The 16,408-nt window shown below is 43.7% G+C and overlaps 1 protein-coding gene across 1 annotated transcript in view; it reads right to left on the bottom strand.

The window, feature by feature from the left end:
• The window catches only part of HYDIN (HYDIN axonemal central pair apparatus protein), a 445,256-nt gene that overhangs the window by 5,580 nt on the left and 423,268 nt on the right, over positions 1 to 16,408 (bottom strand). Inside the window, exons 80-85 of the mRNA XM_060083501.1 lie at positions 14,693 to 14,970; positions 13,693 to 13,912; positions 11,815 to 12,027; positions 10,793 to 10,956; positions 9,798 to 9,948; positions 4,871 to 5,101 (exon numbers count right to left, since the gene is read on the bottom strand). Coding sequence (XP_059939484.1) covers positions 4,871 to 5,101; positions 9,798 to 9,948; positions 10,793 to 10,956; positions 11,815 to 12,027; positions 13,693 to 13,912; positions 14,693 to 14,970 — 1,257 coding nt within the window. The remainder of the gene's footprint in view (positions 1 to 4,870; positions 5,102 to 9,797; positions 9,949 to 10,792; positions 10,957 to 11,814; positions 12,028 to 13,692; positions 13,913 to 14,692; positions 14,971 to 16,408) is intronic.

Genomic DNA, 16,408 nt, shown 5'->3' with positions numbered 1-16,408 from the left:
ATAATATTGCTATAAACAATGAAGACATGCCAGGAAGAGATCACTACAAAACAAAGAGAAAAAGAAAACACAGAACAGATAAGATAAACAGAAAGTACAGATTTGCATGTACACCTGAATACGTCACTATTTACACTCAATATAAATGGTGTGAATGCTCAAGTGAAAAGGAAGCCTTGCTAGACTGGGTTAAAAAACCAAATCCATCTCATCTGTACACTGTTTATAAGAGACACGTTTAGATTATACGGATAGAGAAAGATTCAAAATATGATGATTAAAAAACCCCCACACCATGCAAATGCTAACCAAAAGAAACCTATATTAATATTAGACAAAATAGATTTTAAGGCAAAAAGTGTTACTACAGACAAAGAAGATCACTTTATAATGAAAAGAGTTTCAAGTCACCAGAAAGATATTATAATTTTTATTTAACTAGTAATATAGCTTCAAAGTATATACATAAAGCAAAACATGATAGAACTACAAAGATAAATAGATCCACAATCATAGTAGTATATGTTAATATCCTCTCCTAAAACTGATCAAGCAAGCAGACAAAACTATCAGTAAGGCTAAAGAAAACTGAACAACAAAACAGCAAACACATTCTTTTCAAAAAGAGATGGAGGATTTTAAAAAAAGACTATATTGGGCCATAGAGCATGTCTAAAAAAATTCTAGAGTACTGAAATAATATGGAATATATTCTCTGACCACAAAATAATTTTTAAAAGTGGTAACTAGAAAAATCCACATCTTTGAAAATTAAGAAACTTCTAATAAACCAGGAGTCAAAAAAGAAGTATTAATAATAGTGAAAATTAGAACACTTTTGAACTTAATGATAAAAAATGCTACATATAAATATAAAAACTTGTATGCTACAGCTAAAGCAGTACTTAGAGGGAGATTTATAATCTTAAGTGTGTATATTAGAAAATAAAGAAGACTACAAGTTAATTCCCTAAGCGTTTATCTTTGAAATTAGTTAAAGCACCACTAACCCAAAGGAAGCCAAAGGAAGGGAATAACAAAGATAAGAGTGGAAATCAATCAACTAGAAAGCAACCATACAATAGAGTGTAACAACAAAGCCCAAAGATGTTTTTTGGGGAGAAAAAAAAAAAGTTGAGAAACCTCTAGCAAGGTTGATCAAGAGACAAAGAGAGAAGGCACAATAACCAATATTAGAAATGAAAAGGGGACGTCACATAAAAAAGGTAATAAGATTCGTGCTGTGAGACCTAAAGTTCTTATGAGGTTGTCTAAAATGAAAAGACACGTCAGCCGGGCCTCTGGTAGCTCCCTGTGTGCTAAATGTGTCAGTGACAGGATCAAACATGCTCTCCTTATTGAGGAGAAGAAAATCGTTGAGAAAGTATTGAAGGCAAAAGCACAGAGTCAGAAAGCTAAATTAAAAATGAAGCTTTTTTTTGACAGTCTCTTCAATAAGTGGTGCTGGGAAAACTGGACAGCTACATGTAAAAGAATGAAATCAGAACACCTCCTAGCACCATACACAAAAATAAACTCAAAATAGATTAAAGACCTAAAAGTAAGGCTGGACACTATAAAACTCTTAGAGGAAAACAAAGGCAGAACACTCTTTGACATAAATCACAGCAAGATCTTTTCTGACCCACCTCCTAGAGTAGTGAAAATAAAAACAAAAATAAACAAATGGGACCTAATTAAACTTAAAAGCTTTTGCACAGCAAAGGAAACCATAAACAAAACGAGAAGACAACCCTCAGAATGGGAGAAAATATTTGCAAGCAAAGCAACCGACAAGGGATTAATCTCCAAAATATACAAACAGCTCATGCAGCTCAATATCAAGAAAAACAAACAACTCAATTGAAGAATGGGTGGAAGACCTAAATAGACATTTCTCCAAAGAAGACATACAGATGGCCAACAAACACACAAAAAGATGCTCAACATCACTAATTATTAGAGAAATCCAAATCACAACTACAATGAGGTATGACCTCAAGCTGGTCAGAATGGCCATTATCAAACACTCTACAAACAATAAATGCTGGAGAGGGTGTGGAGAAAAGGGAACCCTCTTGCACTGTTGCTGGGGATGTAAATTGATACAGCCACTATGGAGAACAGTATGGAGGTTCCTTAGAAAACTAAAAATAGAGCTACCATATGATCCAGCAATCCCACTTCTAGGCATATACCCAGAGAAAACCATTCAAAAAGACACATGCACCCCAATGTGCATTGCAGCACTATTAACAATAGCCAGGACATGGAAGCAACCTAAATGTCTATCAACAGAAGAATGGATAAAGAAGATGCGGTACATATATACAATGGAATATTACTCAGCCATAAAAAGGAACGGAATTGTGCAATTTGCAGAGAAATGGATGGACCTAGAGAATGAGTGAAGTAAGTCAGAAAGAGGAAAACAAATATCATATAATATCACTTATTTGTGGAATCTGGAAAAATGATACAGATGAACTTATTTGCAAAGCAGAAATAGAGACACAGATGTAGAGAACGGATGTATGGATACCAGAGGGGGGTGGTGGGATGAATTGGGAGGTTGGGATTGACATATATACACTACTATGTATACGATAGATAATTAACGAGAACCTACGGTATAGCACAGGGAACTCTGCTTGATGCTCTGTGGTGACCTAAATGGGAAGGAAATCCAAAAAAGAGGGGATATACGTATACGTATAGCTAATTCACTTTACTGTACAGCAGAAACTAACACAACATTGTAAAGCAACTATACTCCAATAAAAATTAATTTTTTAAAAATGAGGCCTTTTTGAGTACCAAAGAAAATCAAAAAACAAAAAAAAGGTAATAAGAGGATAGTAACAATGTTATACCAATATTTTCACTATATCGATGAAATGAAAGTGCTCTTATTACTGACTCAAGAAGAAACAGAACATCTAAATAGTCCAATAACCCACTGAAAGAATTAAATCAGTAGTAGACAATCTTCCTATAAAGAAAACACCAGTCCTCAGTGGCTTCACCAGTGAGTTCAAAGAAGACATAATTTCAATCTTTTATAAACTCTTTCACAGAATTGAGAAAGCGAGCAAATTAGCAAAAGTGACACCCAAACTGGACAAAGAGTATGAGGAAGGAAAACTGTGGTCCATTCTCATTCATGAACACAGAGGCAAATCTCCTACACAGACTATTACCCAACTAAAATCAATCTGTATGTAAAAAGGGAGTTATCAGTTTATCAGGAGTCTATCAGATTGGTAAACTTTAAAAAATTCTGACAATACCAAGGGTTGGTGAACTCGCACTGCTGATTGGCAGTTATCTACTGACTGGCAGTTAGAGGCAGGCACACCCTATGACCCAGGGATTCCACACCTGGGTGTACACTGTGGAGAAATACAGGTGCTTGTGCATCAAGAGGGCGCTTGTGCAAAAGAACCATAGCAGCATTTTCCACGAGAGCCAAATGTTGAAACCAACACAAATGTCTGGCCATAGTAGGATGGATATCTAATTTGTGGTCTAGTCATTTAGGATAGTCTACAGCGGTGAGGATGAATGAACCTCCGCTGTGGGCAACGGCACGGAGGACCGTCACAATTCACAACTCTGAGCGAAAGAAATAACACATTACAGAATGTATATAGTATGGTTTCTTTTGCATAAAGTTCAAAAACAGGCAAAACTAAACTATATTGCTTAAAAGCAAGACATGATCATTACAAAATAAGGATAGTGGCAACTTTTATTTTTTATTTTATTTATTTATTATTATTTTTTTCGGTATGCGGGCCTCTCACTGTTGTGGCCTCTCCCGTTGCGGAGCACAGGCTCCAGACGCGCAGGCTCAGCGGCCATGGCTCACGGGCCCAGCTGCTCCGTGGCATGTGGGATCCTCCCAGACGGGGGCACAAACCTATGTCCCCTGCATCGGCAGGCGGACTCTCAACCACTGCGCCACCAGGGAAGCCCAGTGGCAACTTTTAGGAGTGAGGGAGAGAGGGGTGTCTGGGAAGGTGGCAAGTTTTTATTTCTTGGCCTGGGTATTGGTTTAACAGATATTTATTTCATAAGTTTTTAAACAAACATGTTTGCATGCATATACATGTTTATATGTACACATACATATATGTATATGTATGGTTTATATACTTTTCTGTATAGTTCACAGTGAAAAATATAAAAATACGATAAAATAAAGGGCATGGAGACTCTCTCTGAAGAACAAAACAGACAACTAGATTCTGAAAGTGAAGGAAGAGACAGAGCGGGAGGGCAGGGAACAGGCCAGGTGGGTTGAAGTTGGGGAAACAGAAGAGATTTTGATGGAATCCTGACAGTGAGAGTTTGGAGTGACAAACTGATGAAAAGAGCATTTATCTTCCCACCAGTTGATAACTCTGGGCCATGTCTGCCCAACCACTGTCAAAGCCTTCTTGTGCCACCTCCCTGAAGTGGTCTGCGCATAAACAAGCCCACAGACACGTGTGTGTTGTACACTTGATACACTATTATGTGTCCCTTGCTGTCCTTTTCACCACATATATTCTATGTGACTTATGTAATCAGGAAAAACAAGAAGAATATTTTAAATTTGAGCAAGGCAAACAAACACATAATAGAGACAAGTCCCTTTTCCATGCCTGAACCAAAGCTCTATGTGGCCCTGGCTTATGCGAGGACTTGGGCAGCAGAGGAAAGGAGAGAACAGGAGCGTGGTCGATCCGTCGACCATCCCCTGCCCTCCCGACCACCGCCAAGGCTGGCCCAACTAAGGGATGCAGAACGTGGATCCAGAGGCCCCCTGGGCGGAGCCTCCAGCACGGATAAGGGGGCGGGGAGCCCCTGGCAGGCAGGGCCATACCTCAGAGTTGGCCGGCACCACAAACTGGGAGGGCAGGCTGATGTCGGGCACCCTGCATTCCGTGGAGAAGGTCACCGAGTAGGGCAGGGGGTTCTCCACCCTGATGGAGGCCGATGTGCTCTGCCGGACAGGGCTCACCATCTCGATGGTTTTGATGATGCCTGAAGGGATGACCTTGAAACTCACTGTGTAGTATAGGAACTCGCTGGTCACCTCGTTTCGGAAGATCACCTGGGTTCACAGAGAGAGTGGAAGGAAGTGGGGCAGAGGGGAGGGCTTAGCCCAGGGTCCTCCGCCATCTACACGGTCCTTCTCCCTGTTCGCAGTGCGTGGACGCATGAAGCACAGGGACCAGGCTGACACAGGCCCTCCCAGCCCCTGTGAACCCTGCCAGCCAGCCCTTCTCTTCAGGTATTCTGCTCTGGCTTCTCCCAGGTGAGAGAGCATGAAGGAGCCTGGGTTGCTTTAGGAGAGGCTAGAGCAGCACCGTCTAGTGCTGAAGATGAAGGTGTCCCCAGTGGGGACAGCTGAGTGGCCCTGGAAAACAAGCAAGACCTCAAGAGGTTCATGATGTGCTGGGCTTCACTCCAGTTCCTGCTGCTGCTGGAATAGTTAATAATATTAATAATAATAATAATGATAATGATAGCATCTAACACTTGATTACTGTGTACTAGGCACTGGAAGTACTTAATTCATACAGTTTGCAGGCAACATGACTATTCCCCTCACCGGTTTTTCTAAACATGAGCAAACGGGCTTTAGTAAGTTATTCTCTTGCCCAGGGTCACCTGCATAGTAGTATCAGAACCAGGATTTGAACCCAGGTTGGCCTGACTCCAGAGCTCACACTTGTAACTGCAGTGCATTGTCCCCTCACCCCTGTGTCTGACCTGTTGATAAGCTTCTCCCCTTTTTCAGTTCTTTCCCTGGATGACTGATGACGTTGAGCATTTTCTCATGCGCTTCTTGTCACTCACATATTTACTTCTGTGACGCAGAGTCTACTCCAGTTTTTTGCTTTTTTTAATACCTTGAGTTGTTTATCTTATTACAATAGGTGGTAATAGTTCTTTACATACCTGCCTTTTTACTTTCAATCTCTTCCTGTCTTTAAATTTAGAGTGCTCTGATACCCTCTGTATTTTAATTGGAGTGTTTAGTCTTTTACATTTAAAGCAATCATTTATGTGTTTGGGTTGAAGTCAGCCCTTTTGCTATTTCTTTTCCATTTGTCTCTTATTTTTTCATTTCTTGCTTGCTACTTTCCTGCCTTCTTTTGGATCAATGTGTAGTCTTTTGTAATATATTTTATTTCCTTTACTGGCTTCTTACCTATATATATATATATATATATTTTTTTTTTTTTTTTTTTTTTTTTTGCGGTATGCGGGCCTCTCACTGTTGTGGCCTCCCCCGTTGTGGAGCACAGGCTCCGGACGCGCAGGCTCCGGACGCGCAGGCTCAGCGGCCATGGCTCACGGGCCCAGCCGCTCCGCGGCATATGGGATCCTCCCAGACCGGGGCACGAACCCGTATCCCCTGCATCGGCAGGCGGACTCTCAACCACTTGCGCCACCAGGGAGGCCCCACCTATATTTTTAAATAATAGATTTTTAGTAGTTGCTCTAGAGCTGACAACACAGCAGTCAGGAAATTGTCCCAAGCCAGAGAGGACAATCACAGGGTTCATTTCATAAGTTTCTCTTCTCTCTGATGGATTGTAGTATTCTGCTGCCTGTTGTCCGATGCCTAAGAAGAGTTACCTCAGATATTTTGTCCAGCTTTATGGTTGTTTATGGTGAGGGTCTAGTTACTCCAACGTAACCAGAAGCAAAAGTATTTTTGACTTTTAAAACACTTTTAGGTTGTTGTTGTTCATTTCACTATATATGTTACTGTAAAGAGATCCTGTGATCTGGGTTTGTTGTCATTTTTACCCAAAATTTTACTTGTATTTTATTTATTTTTAAAAAATAAATTTATTTATTTATTTATATTTTTGGCTGTGTTGGGTCTTCATTGCTGTGCATGGGCTTTCTCTAGTTGCGGCGAGCTGGGGCTACCCTTCGTTGTGGTGCACAGGCTTCTTATTGCAGTGGCTTCTCTTGTTGCAGAGCACGGGCTCTAGGCACAGAGACTCTAGAGCGCAGGCTCAGTAGTTGTGGTGCATGGGCTTAGTTGCTCCGCGGCATGTGGGTTCTTCCTGGATCAGGGATCAATCCCGTGTCCTCTGCATCGGCAGGCGGATTCTTAACCACTGCGCCACCAGGGAAGTCCCTTCACTTGTATTTTAATAAATATATTTGCTGGTATTTTTCTGTTCATACCTACAGTTTACAAATAGCTCTAATTCTCTCCCTACCCTTCTCTATGAATGAGAAAATCTCTTATCTCCCCATTTGCTTCCAAATGAAAGAAAATTTTTTTCATTGCCTTATTTTATCCCTCCCCTTGCTATTTCCTATATTGAGGTCATATGAAATATTGATTTCAGATTTCTTTTCAACAATTATTTGAAATTACCTATCAATTTAATTTTGATTCTTTGTTCATTGTATCCTTGTACTTTCCTCTTGGATTCATTGACAAGAGGAATCATTTTGCTAATTAGAATTAATGTTTCATATTTTCCACTGTATCTGTTAATATAAACATAAATTGTCTACAAATTAAAAAAAGAAAAATTTTTAATTTTATAGCACTTCTTTCAGATAGGGATTGTGTATATGGGTTGGTTACTTTGAGTCTTTGCATGTTTAAAAGTGTCTTTATTTTGCTCTCATGATAGTCTTGTCTGGAAAAAGCATTCGAAATTGAAAGTCATTCTTAACAGTTTGAATAGCTTACCCTATTGCTTTTGGTATTCAGTGTCACCACGAGAAATCTGATGTTATCGTGAATATTACTTCCATCTATTTTCTCTAGAATTATTTAGGACTTTCTCTTTTATCCCAGTTTTCTGAAATTTTGTTCTCATGTACTTAGATGTGAGTCTGTTTTTCATTCACCTTGGTTGGCAACTTGGTGGGTTCCTTCAGTTAGAAGACTCAGACTTTGTCAAATAGCTCTGGACATTTTTTTCTTCAGTTATTTCGTAGAGTATTTTCTTCCTTTTGTTATCTTGTGTTTCTGTTTCGGGAGCTCCTATTAGATGGGTATTAGAACTTCTTGATATATATTTTATGTTTCATATTTCCTTTCAGCTTTACTGAGATACAATTCACATGCTATACAATTCACCCATTTAAAGTGTACAATTTAGTGCTTTTTTAATATATTCACAAAGTGATCCAACCATCCCTACGCTCAATTTTAGAACATTTTCACCACCCCCAAAAGAAGCCCTGTCCCCAGGAACAATCATTCCCACTTCCCCCTAATCCATCCCTTATAGTCCTACGCACCACTAGTCTGCTTTCTGTTCCTATAGATTTGCCTATTCTGGACATTTCATTTCAACAAAATCATATAATATGTGGCCATTTGTGACTGACTTCGTTCACTTAGCATAATGTTTTCAGTGTTCATTTCAGTGTTGCATGAATCAGTACTTTGTTCCCATTACTTTTTATTGCCAAATAAGATTCCATTGTATTTATCCATTCACTAGTTGATGGAAATTTAGGTTGTTTCCATTTTTTGGCTTTTATGAATAATGATGCTATGAACATTTATGTACAGGTTTTTGTGTGGACATATGTTTTCACCTATTTTGGGTATAAATGGCTGAATTCTATGGTAACTCTATGTGTATCCATTTGGGGAACTGCCTGACTGTCTTCTAGAGCAGCTGCACTACTTACACTCCCACCAGCACTGCATGAAGGATTCAGGTTCTGCACACCCTTGCCAGTACTTGTTATTATTTCCTTTTATTCTTTTTTTTTTTTTTTTTTTTTTTTTTGCGGTATGCGGGCCTCTCACTGTTGTGGCCTCTCCCGTTGCGGAGCACAGGCTCCGGACGCGCAGGCTCAGTGGCCATGGCTCACGGGCCCAGCCGCTCTGCGGCATGTGGGATCTTCCCAGACCGGGGCACGAACCCATGTCCCCTGCATCGGCAGGCGGACTCTCAACCACTGCGCCACCACGGAAGCCCTTTCCTTTTATTCTTGACGTTTCTTTGCGCTCACATGCCATTTTTTTCACTTTAAAATCTTTCCCTAGGTGGTTCCATCCTCCATCTTGGCTTCAAGTACTACCTGTAAGTGGATAATTCCTCTATAATTCTCTTCAGCCCTGACATCTCAGTGAGCCACTGACCCATATGCTCCTTTTCTTTACAGCACTTAGGCCATTTTATAATTATGCATTCATAGTGCAATTATTTGATGAATGTCCATCTCCCTCCACTGGACTGTGTGCTCCAGGAGAACAGAGACTGTGCCTATTTTTGATCATCGCTGCATTACCAGCACATAGTATATAGCATATGGCACATGTGCTCAAGAGATGCTTGTTCAATTGACGAATGAACTAGGACAAACAGCTCACGTGTGAAAGACCCTGAGGAGTCTTAGAGTCGATGGCTCTAAGTTGAATCCTGGCTCTGATGTTACTAGCTGTGTCAAGGGCTCAGCATGATGCTGGACACTCTGTAAGCCCTCAGAAAAGGGATCTTTTGCTATTATTTTTGTGGTCTGGTGTTTTCTGGTCCACTGTTACCTACTGCTTAAAGATTTTCAAGATTCTGCCACCTTGAAGGCTTGGAATGGACCTACACGTTGGCTGGCTAGCCCTGCAATCTGATCTCATCTTGAAGAGTCTGGGAATCCTGAATGCCTTTGCCTGGTCCCTCTAAATGGTCAGCCTAACAGGATAACGCTATGCTGGCTGTGAGAGGGCATCTTCACTCCCAACATGGGGATCATCAGCCTCAGGGTCAAACCTCCGGGGTCCCAGGGCAGTGCCTTTAACATGTGGATACCTTTGCTGTGTACAGTCCCTCCTTGTGGGAAAAGAAGTTCAGCTTGTAGTCTTTCTTGGAGGCAGACAGCACATCAATGTAATCAAGGCCCTTTAAGGTGACACTTAGGTCGGGCTTCTCCGGTTTCAACATTTCCACAATGACCCGGAATCTGGGGGAGCACAGGGGTGCAAGAAGAGAGGACAGACAAAATGAGACAGTTTGCCCAAAGGGAAGAAGGCAAGGTGCCATCTCCACTCTTGATTTCATGGAAAGCACACGGGTCCAGGGTTCTAGTCTCCACTCTGTCACTAACAATAACAGTAACTACCATTTACTAACCGCCTATTCTGTGCCAGAACTGAGTCGGTGCACCACACGTGTTACATTACAGGCTTTTAGTCCTCACAGTGCCTGTCGGAGGTACCTCGCGTTATCCTCTCCATCTTACTAGGGAAGAAACTGAGGCTGAGAGAAGGAAGATGACAGCTCGGTTAACAATGCCCGGTTATTGGCAGAACTAGCATTTCAGCTGGGGTCTGGGCCTTCATCCACTATGCTGAGCAGGCAGTTCTCTTCTCCCAGCCTTTGGCTTCTTTTCCATAAAAGAAGGGGACCAGGCTGGTTGGCCTCAAGCTCCTCTAGGTCTTCTGTTCTCCTCCACTCTCACTGCAACTACAAGATCCAAGGGACGTCCTTCTCTGGCTAGTGGCTTAGGTGATAAGACAGGGCTTTCAATAATAACAACCACGATTATCATTTTGATGATAATAATGACAGCTAACATTTACTGAGCACTTATTTTGTGCCAGGCTCTGTTCTAGGAGATTTTCAAGTTATCAGCTGCTCATAGAGAGCGCTGAACAGGAGACTCTCTCTGGGGCTCAGTTAAGCAATGCCTGGCCACAGCACAGAACTTTGACTCTTTAGCCCCCACTGTCCTCTAGGGGCCCTGACCAGGGGAGGGGCTAGGCTCGACGGTGCGAGTCCTCCCCCCATCTCCCCCACTCCCTCACCTCTGGGGTTTGTTCAGCCAGTTGGTGATTTGCAGGAGCTCAGTGTAGGGCGTCTTACATGGCACTTCACGGTAGATATTGGCCACGGCTTTGGGGAGCTCGGAAGTCCCATGCAGTTCATACAGCCAGCCGGTCCCATCTGGGAGGGGGAAGAAGAGGGTGCCCTAAGAGAAGAAGAAATGTGGTCAGAATGACACAGAGGGTCCTTTATTAGCTACCTCTCAGGCATGGCGGTAGCACAGGATTAATGGAGGCTCTGCAAATAAGCATAACACTTTTGGAAAGCAGCTTGGGAATATGTTCCCCAGAGTCATAAAAATGTTCATGTATTTGAACCAGGGATCCCATCCCAAGGAACTCACCGAAGAAAAACCCCCTACAGCAGAAAAAGTTACATATATACATACACGTGTCTATTAGAACTACTTATATTGATGAAAATTTAGAGATAACTTAAACATCCAACAACGGGGGATGTTAAATAAATTATGGAACTGTCATTCAGTGAAATATTAGTCAGTCGTTAAAAATGATTATCACAAAGATTACATAGTTAAATAGAAAAGTGCTCATGATATAATGTAAAGTAAACGTAAACAGGATGCAAAACTGAGGATGCTGTGACGGCAGCTATGGCCGTATTTGAATAAGGATTTGGCAGCGAAGACAGAAGAAAACAGTTCTTTTTGGGGAGGGGAGGTGGAAGACTGTGGCTTCTTTTCTCTTTTTGATTTTTATTACAGTCACTATGATGCTATCTGTTCACTTAAACTAAGTATTAATTGCTCAATGCTTAGTTGAGGACTCCGTTTTAGAACTGAGCCCCTGGTTCCAAGAGAATCCCCTCAACATGAACATACACGGACGAAAAGGGAAGTTTTGGACTTGATAAGCTTTGGACATGATTCCTCGTGGATCCAATATCATTTGTGGGGTCCCCTCTTGTCTTAACATTCTCTCTCACACAACTCCTCCCTCCAACCATGCCAGGAAAACAGTGGGGGAGGTGGGGCTCAACCTACCTGATGCTTGCGGTTCTCCACATTCAAGGTGCGGGGCCGGTAGGTAATCTCGTAGGGCTTGTTTTGCTGATGGGGCTCCAGGGTGATGAACTCGGGCCCCTCCCAGTGCTCGCCTTCAAAGATGGGGTGCAGATTCCAGGTTTGGTTGGTGCGGTTTGAAAGCATGATGGTCTGTATGTGCTTGGAGCGTACCTGGCAGGTGAAATTCACCACCTGGAAGAGAACAGGCACCTTAAGCAGGCAGTGGAATTTACAAGTCTGGAGTTCAAGGAAAGGTTCAGGCCATATATATATATATATATAGATATCTATATCTATATCTGTAGATATATAGATATATATATATTTGGGTGTTGTCAGTATAGCAATGTTTTTTTCAGGCCAAGAAACTGCATGAAATTATCAAGAAGTAAGTGTATTTAGGAAAAAGAGAAGGAATTTCAGGACTAATTCCTGACTGGCATGTTCCAATGTTAAGAAAAATCAGAAGAGGAGACGAGAAGAAGCAGCTAATAAGGTGGGAGGAAAACCAGGAGAGGGTGGTACCCTGGAGGCCATGTAACGAAGGAAGTGCGTGAAAGAGGAGGGGCTTGTTCAAGGTGTCAAATGCTATCGACAGGTCAAGTAAGATGAGCGGTGAGAACTAGCCATTGAGCTTAGCAACGTGGACAATGTCACATTGGTGTGAAGAGAGTCAAAGAGATCACCAGTGGGACAAGAATAGAGTTTAGCAAGAGACCCACACATATATTATCAATTGGTTTCTGACCAAAGTACAAAGGCAGTTCAGTGGAGAAAGGATAATCGATTAAATAAATGCTGCTGGAACAACTGGATATCCATGTACAAAAAAATGAATTTTGATTCATGTCTTACACTACATACAAAAATGAACTCTAAACAGACTGAAGGTCTAAATTTAAAACTTGTGTCCTGGATATACAGAGAGCTCTCAAAACTCAATAGTAAGAAAACAAACAACCCAAATAAAAATAGAAGATCTGAACAGACACTTCAACAAAGAAGATATATGGATGGCAAATAAGTACCTGAAAAGATGCTTAACATCATTAGTCACTAGGAAAATGCAAATTAAAAACCACAATGAGACATCACCACGTACCTGTTAGAACGACTAAAATTTTAAAAAACTGACCATATCAAGTATTGGCAGGGATGCGGCACAGTGGAAATGTCAGACGTGGCTGATGGGAATGTAAGATGACACAACCACTTTGGAAAACAATTTGGTAGGTTCTTAAAAAGGTAAACATATACCTACCCTATGACCCAGCCATTCCACTCTTACATACTTATCCAAGAAAATGAAAGCATATATTCTTGCCAAGACTTGTACATACACATTTATAGCATATTGCATGATTCCATTTATATAACACTGTTGAAACAACAGGAGATGGAGATCAGGTGTCTATGACCATAAGCAGTGTTGCCAGGAACTATCAGGTTTCCACTGTTAGGTTTCCAGGAACAGGGCTAGCAGAGGATTAACCCAAGCCCATTTTTTAACCATAGAGAAAGTGTAAGGTGTTCACCCCTTACTTACAGAGCTTATGACAGAATTTGATCTAGCCAGAGATGTCAATACAACTTTCCCTGAGAATGAGATGCTTGAGTTGAGAGCTGAAGAATAAATAGGAATTAACTGGATGAAGAGGGGGAAATGAATGTATCAGCGGTGGGAACAGCATGTGCGAAGGCCCTGTGGTGGGAAGGAGCAGGTCTACATGTTTGATGTGGGCACCAAGGACTGTTTGAACAGGGCCACTTGTTTCTAGAAGGCCTGACTGAGTTCTCCTGTGGGGCTTGCTGGGCCCACTCTGGCCACTGGCCCGTCTGTGGGCAGCACCTACTGACCTCTTTTACCGAAGGTGGTCCCACGCAGACTCCAGACAGGGCTAGGCTCAGAGGACTGCCGCCCTGGATGAGGCAGGGCACGTTTTTATGGAGGGTCCCCTTGCCCACCTCAGTAGGCTGGTAAGTCACTGCGAAAGAAACCTCCATGCCCGCGGTGATATAGCCCTCTTCCGGGCTGATGGAGAAATGAGGCTCCAATGTTCTGGCATCCCATTTAAACCTTTTCCAGGACAAAAGGACACAAAGTAGTTTACTAATATCCTTGGGGTGTCCTCAGTCCTGCTGAGACAAGAGATTTTGCCTGTGCTTTTAGCTGGGAGGTTCATCCCCTTGTGCACTCCCTGGGGCCTGAGAGGAGGAAGACTACTGGGCAAAGCAGAGGCAGGTGGGACAAAGGCCAGGTCATTCCTGGGTGGGATCTCTAGGCTCTCCCTTGGGGCTGAGCAGGGTGGGAAGTGGCACACTGGGGGGCACGTGCATGAACACGCTTACACATGTACCCGAGGTCACACAGCTAGGATGTGGCCGGGCCAGGACTGGAACCCTCCTGAGACTGGCCATAACCGCTCCCTGCACTGCCTCTCAGGTCTGATCAGGGCGGTGGAGATGATCCCTTCACATGAGAGTTGCCCCTATTCTTGGTGGCACTGGGATCCGAGGGCCCTGTGTGGTCACCCCCTCTGTGGTCTGGCACTTGGTCCAGGCAGGAGACAGAGGGTGGATGGTGCAGACCAGTGCTTCCAGTGGCAAGGCTGCCATGCCACAGCCTCAGGGCACTGCTCAACTGAGGTCGGTGTGAAGGGTGCCCCCTGCAGGTGTGTGGGGCGCAGTGGGCACGGCTATGGCAGCATTCTCCAAGTAGTGCCTGGGTAGGTCCCTGCTGGCAAGTCATAACCACCTTGAGCCTCAACTTCATCTGTGAAATGGGGACAATATATTAACCACTTTAGAGGGTCCTGGGATAGTTAAATGGGAATCCAGGCCCAGAGGGCTCTCCTACCTCGCACCCACGTCGCCCGTGTTCAACATGAGGACGCGACGCGTGGCTTGTGTCTGACACACGACTGCTCCAAAGGGAAGATGCTCCTGGTCCAGGGAGATCTCCAGGGCCTGGCAGCAGCCGCTGAGGAGAAAGAGGGGCCGCAGGAGCCCCATGCACTCCACGAACACCTCTTCGGAGAAGGGAGGGACACGCTTCTTCGGGGCGAAGTTGACTTCCAGCTTCCGGACCTCTTTGGGCTTCAGAGTGATGTTGCTGAATGGTGTCAAGGTGATGACCTGGATAAAATGACAACGAGCCTCAGCAGCTGAGGGTGGGGTGCCCCTGAGGCTCCATTTCTGGGGGTCATGCTGCTGGGACCGTATCAGGCCAGGGGTAATATCATTCTGCCCTCTCATCAGCTGTGTCACCTGTGGTGAGTTACCGAAACTTTCTGTGATTTACTCTACGGTGAAGATCCAGATCGCCCGTACAAAATGTGTGGCCCGTAACAGGCATTCAATCAGTGTTAATTCTCTTTCCAACCCCTTGCAAATAACCCCTGTTCTCTGGTGGAGGAAACAGTAAGAGCAAGTAGAAAAGACTCAGTGCTCCGGTGGTTTTCAAGGCGCGCTCCCTGGGCTCCCTGCATCACATTTCCCAGTGTGCTGGTTAAAAGGCAGACTCTTGGGTCCTGCCCCAGCCCAAGAGAACCCGTCTCCTTGGGAGAGCTTGCAACCTGCATTTGGGGACTCATGTGTTCTAAAGTTTGAGAACCACTGTTGGAACTTGAATATAAGGGGCTGCTCTCTCCCCTTGGTCCTGGTAAAAATCAAATCAAAATCAGCTTGAAGGAAGTCAACCCCTTTTCATCCTCGAGCTCCCTTTGGTACGGAATGCTGAGCAGTCACCAGGAAGTGGACTGTGGCGGGCAGGGAGGGGTGGGTGGGTGGGGGAGTGACATAATGGCTGAGAATCACAATAGGAAAGTGACCTTAGAGACTTCTCAGAACACAATGATGGAAGTGACCTCCCAGGGTGACAGTGCCGGTTCAGGCCATTCTGGCAGCGTTTGTCTCGCCACCTCAAGAGGCAGAACTGGTGCAGCCGAACTGCGAGGGGCCCTGACCCACTGGAATGAGGACTTTACTTTGGATTAATGAGGAAAGGGAAGCAGCAAGTTTTCCCTCTTTCTCTGGATGGCAAAGTGGGTGACATGGAGTCCGGGGACGAGATGCCCACTGGGTGTCCTGCTTTGGTTGGCCTCTCACAGCCAGTGTTCCTGTGTCCTGCAATCCTCAGACGGTCCACAACACTCCTACCACATTGAATCACACCTAGGATTCCAAAAGCATCAACCCCTTTGAGCCTATATAATCTTGCCTGCCAGAAACACTCCTCCTCAACCTGTCTGCCTGGGAGATACCTCTTCATCCTGTAAAACTCAGTTCAGACCTCTCTCCACTGTGAGACCTTCTGTAGCCCACCAAGCCCTCCTCTGAGCAGCCCTGGTCCTGAATCACACCCTGCTTCTGCAGCTTCTAGGCTTTCCTGGGACTGTTCATGTGTCTGTGACCCCAAACGATTGTGAACTCCACCAGACCAAAGTCTATGTCATATTCACCTTACTATGGACTGAATTGTGTCCCCCCAAGTCCATATGTGAGTAGTATTTGGAGATGGGGCCTTTGGGAGGTAATTAGGCTTAGAATGAGGTCATGAGAGTGGGACCCTAAT

The sequence above is a fragment of the Mesoplodon densirostris genome, chromosome 19 (assembly GCF_025265405.1).
Source record: "Mesoplodon densirostris isolate mMesDen1 chromosome 19, mMesDen1 primary haplotype, whole genome shotgun sequence".
Lineage (NCBI taxonomy): Eukaryota > Metazoa > Chordata > Mammalia > Artiodactyla > Ziphiidae > Mesoplodon > Mesoplodon densirostris.
This window is presented reverse-complemented; position numbering and strand designations above follow the sequence as displayed.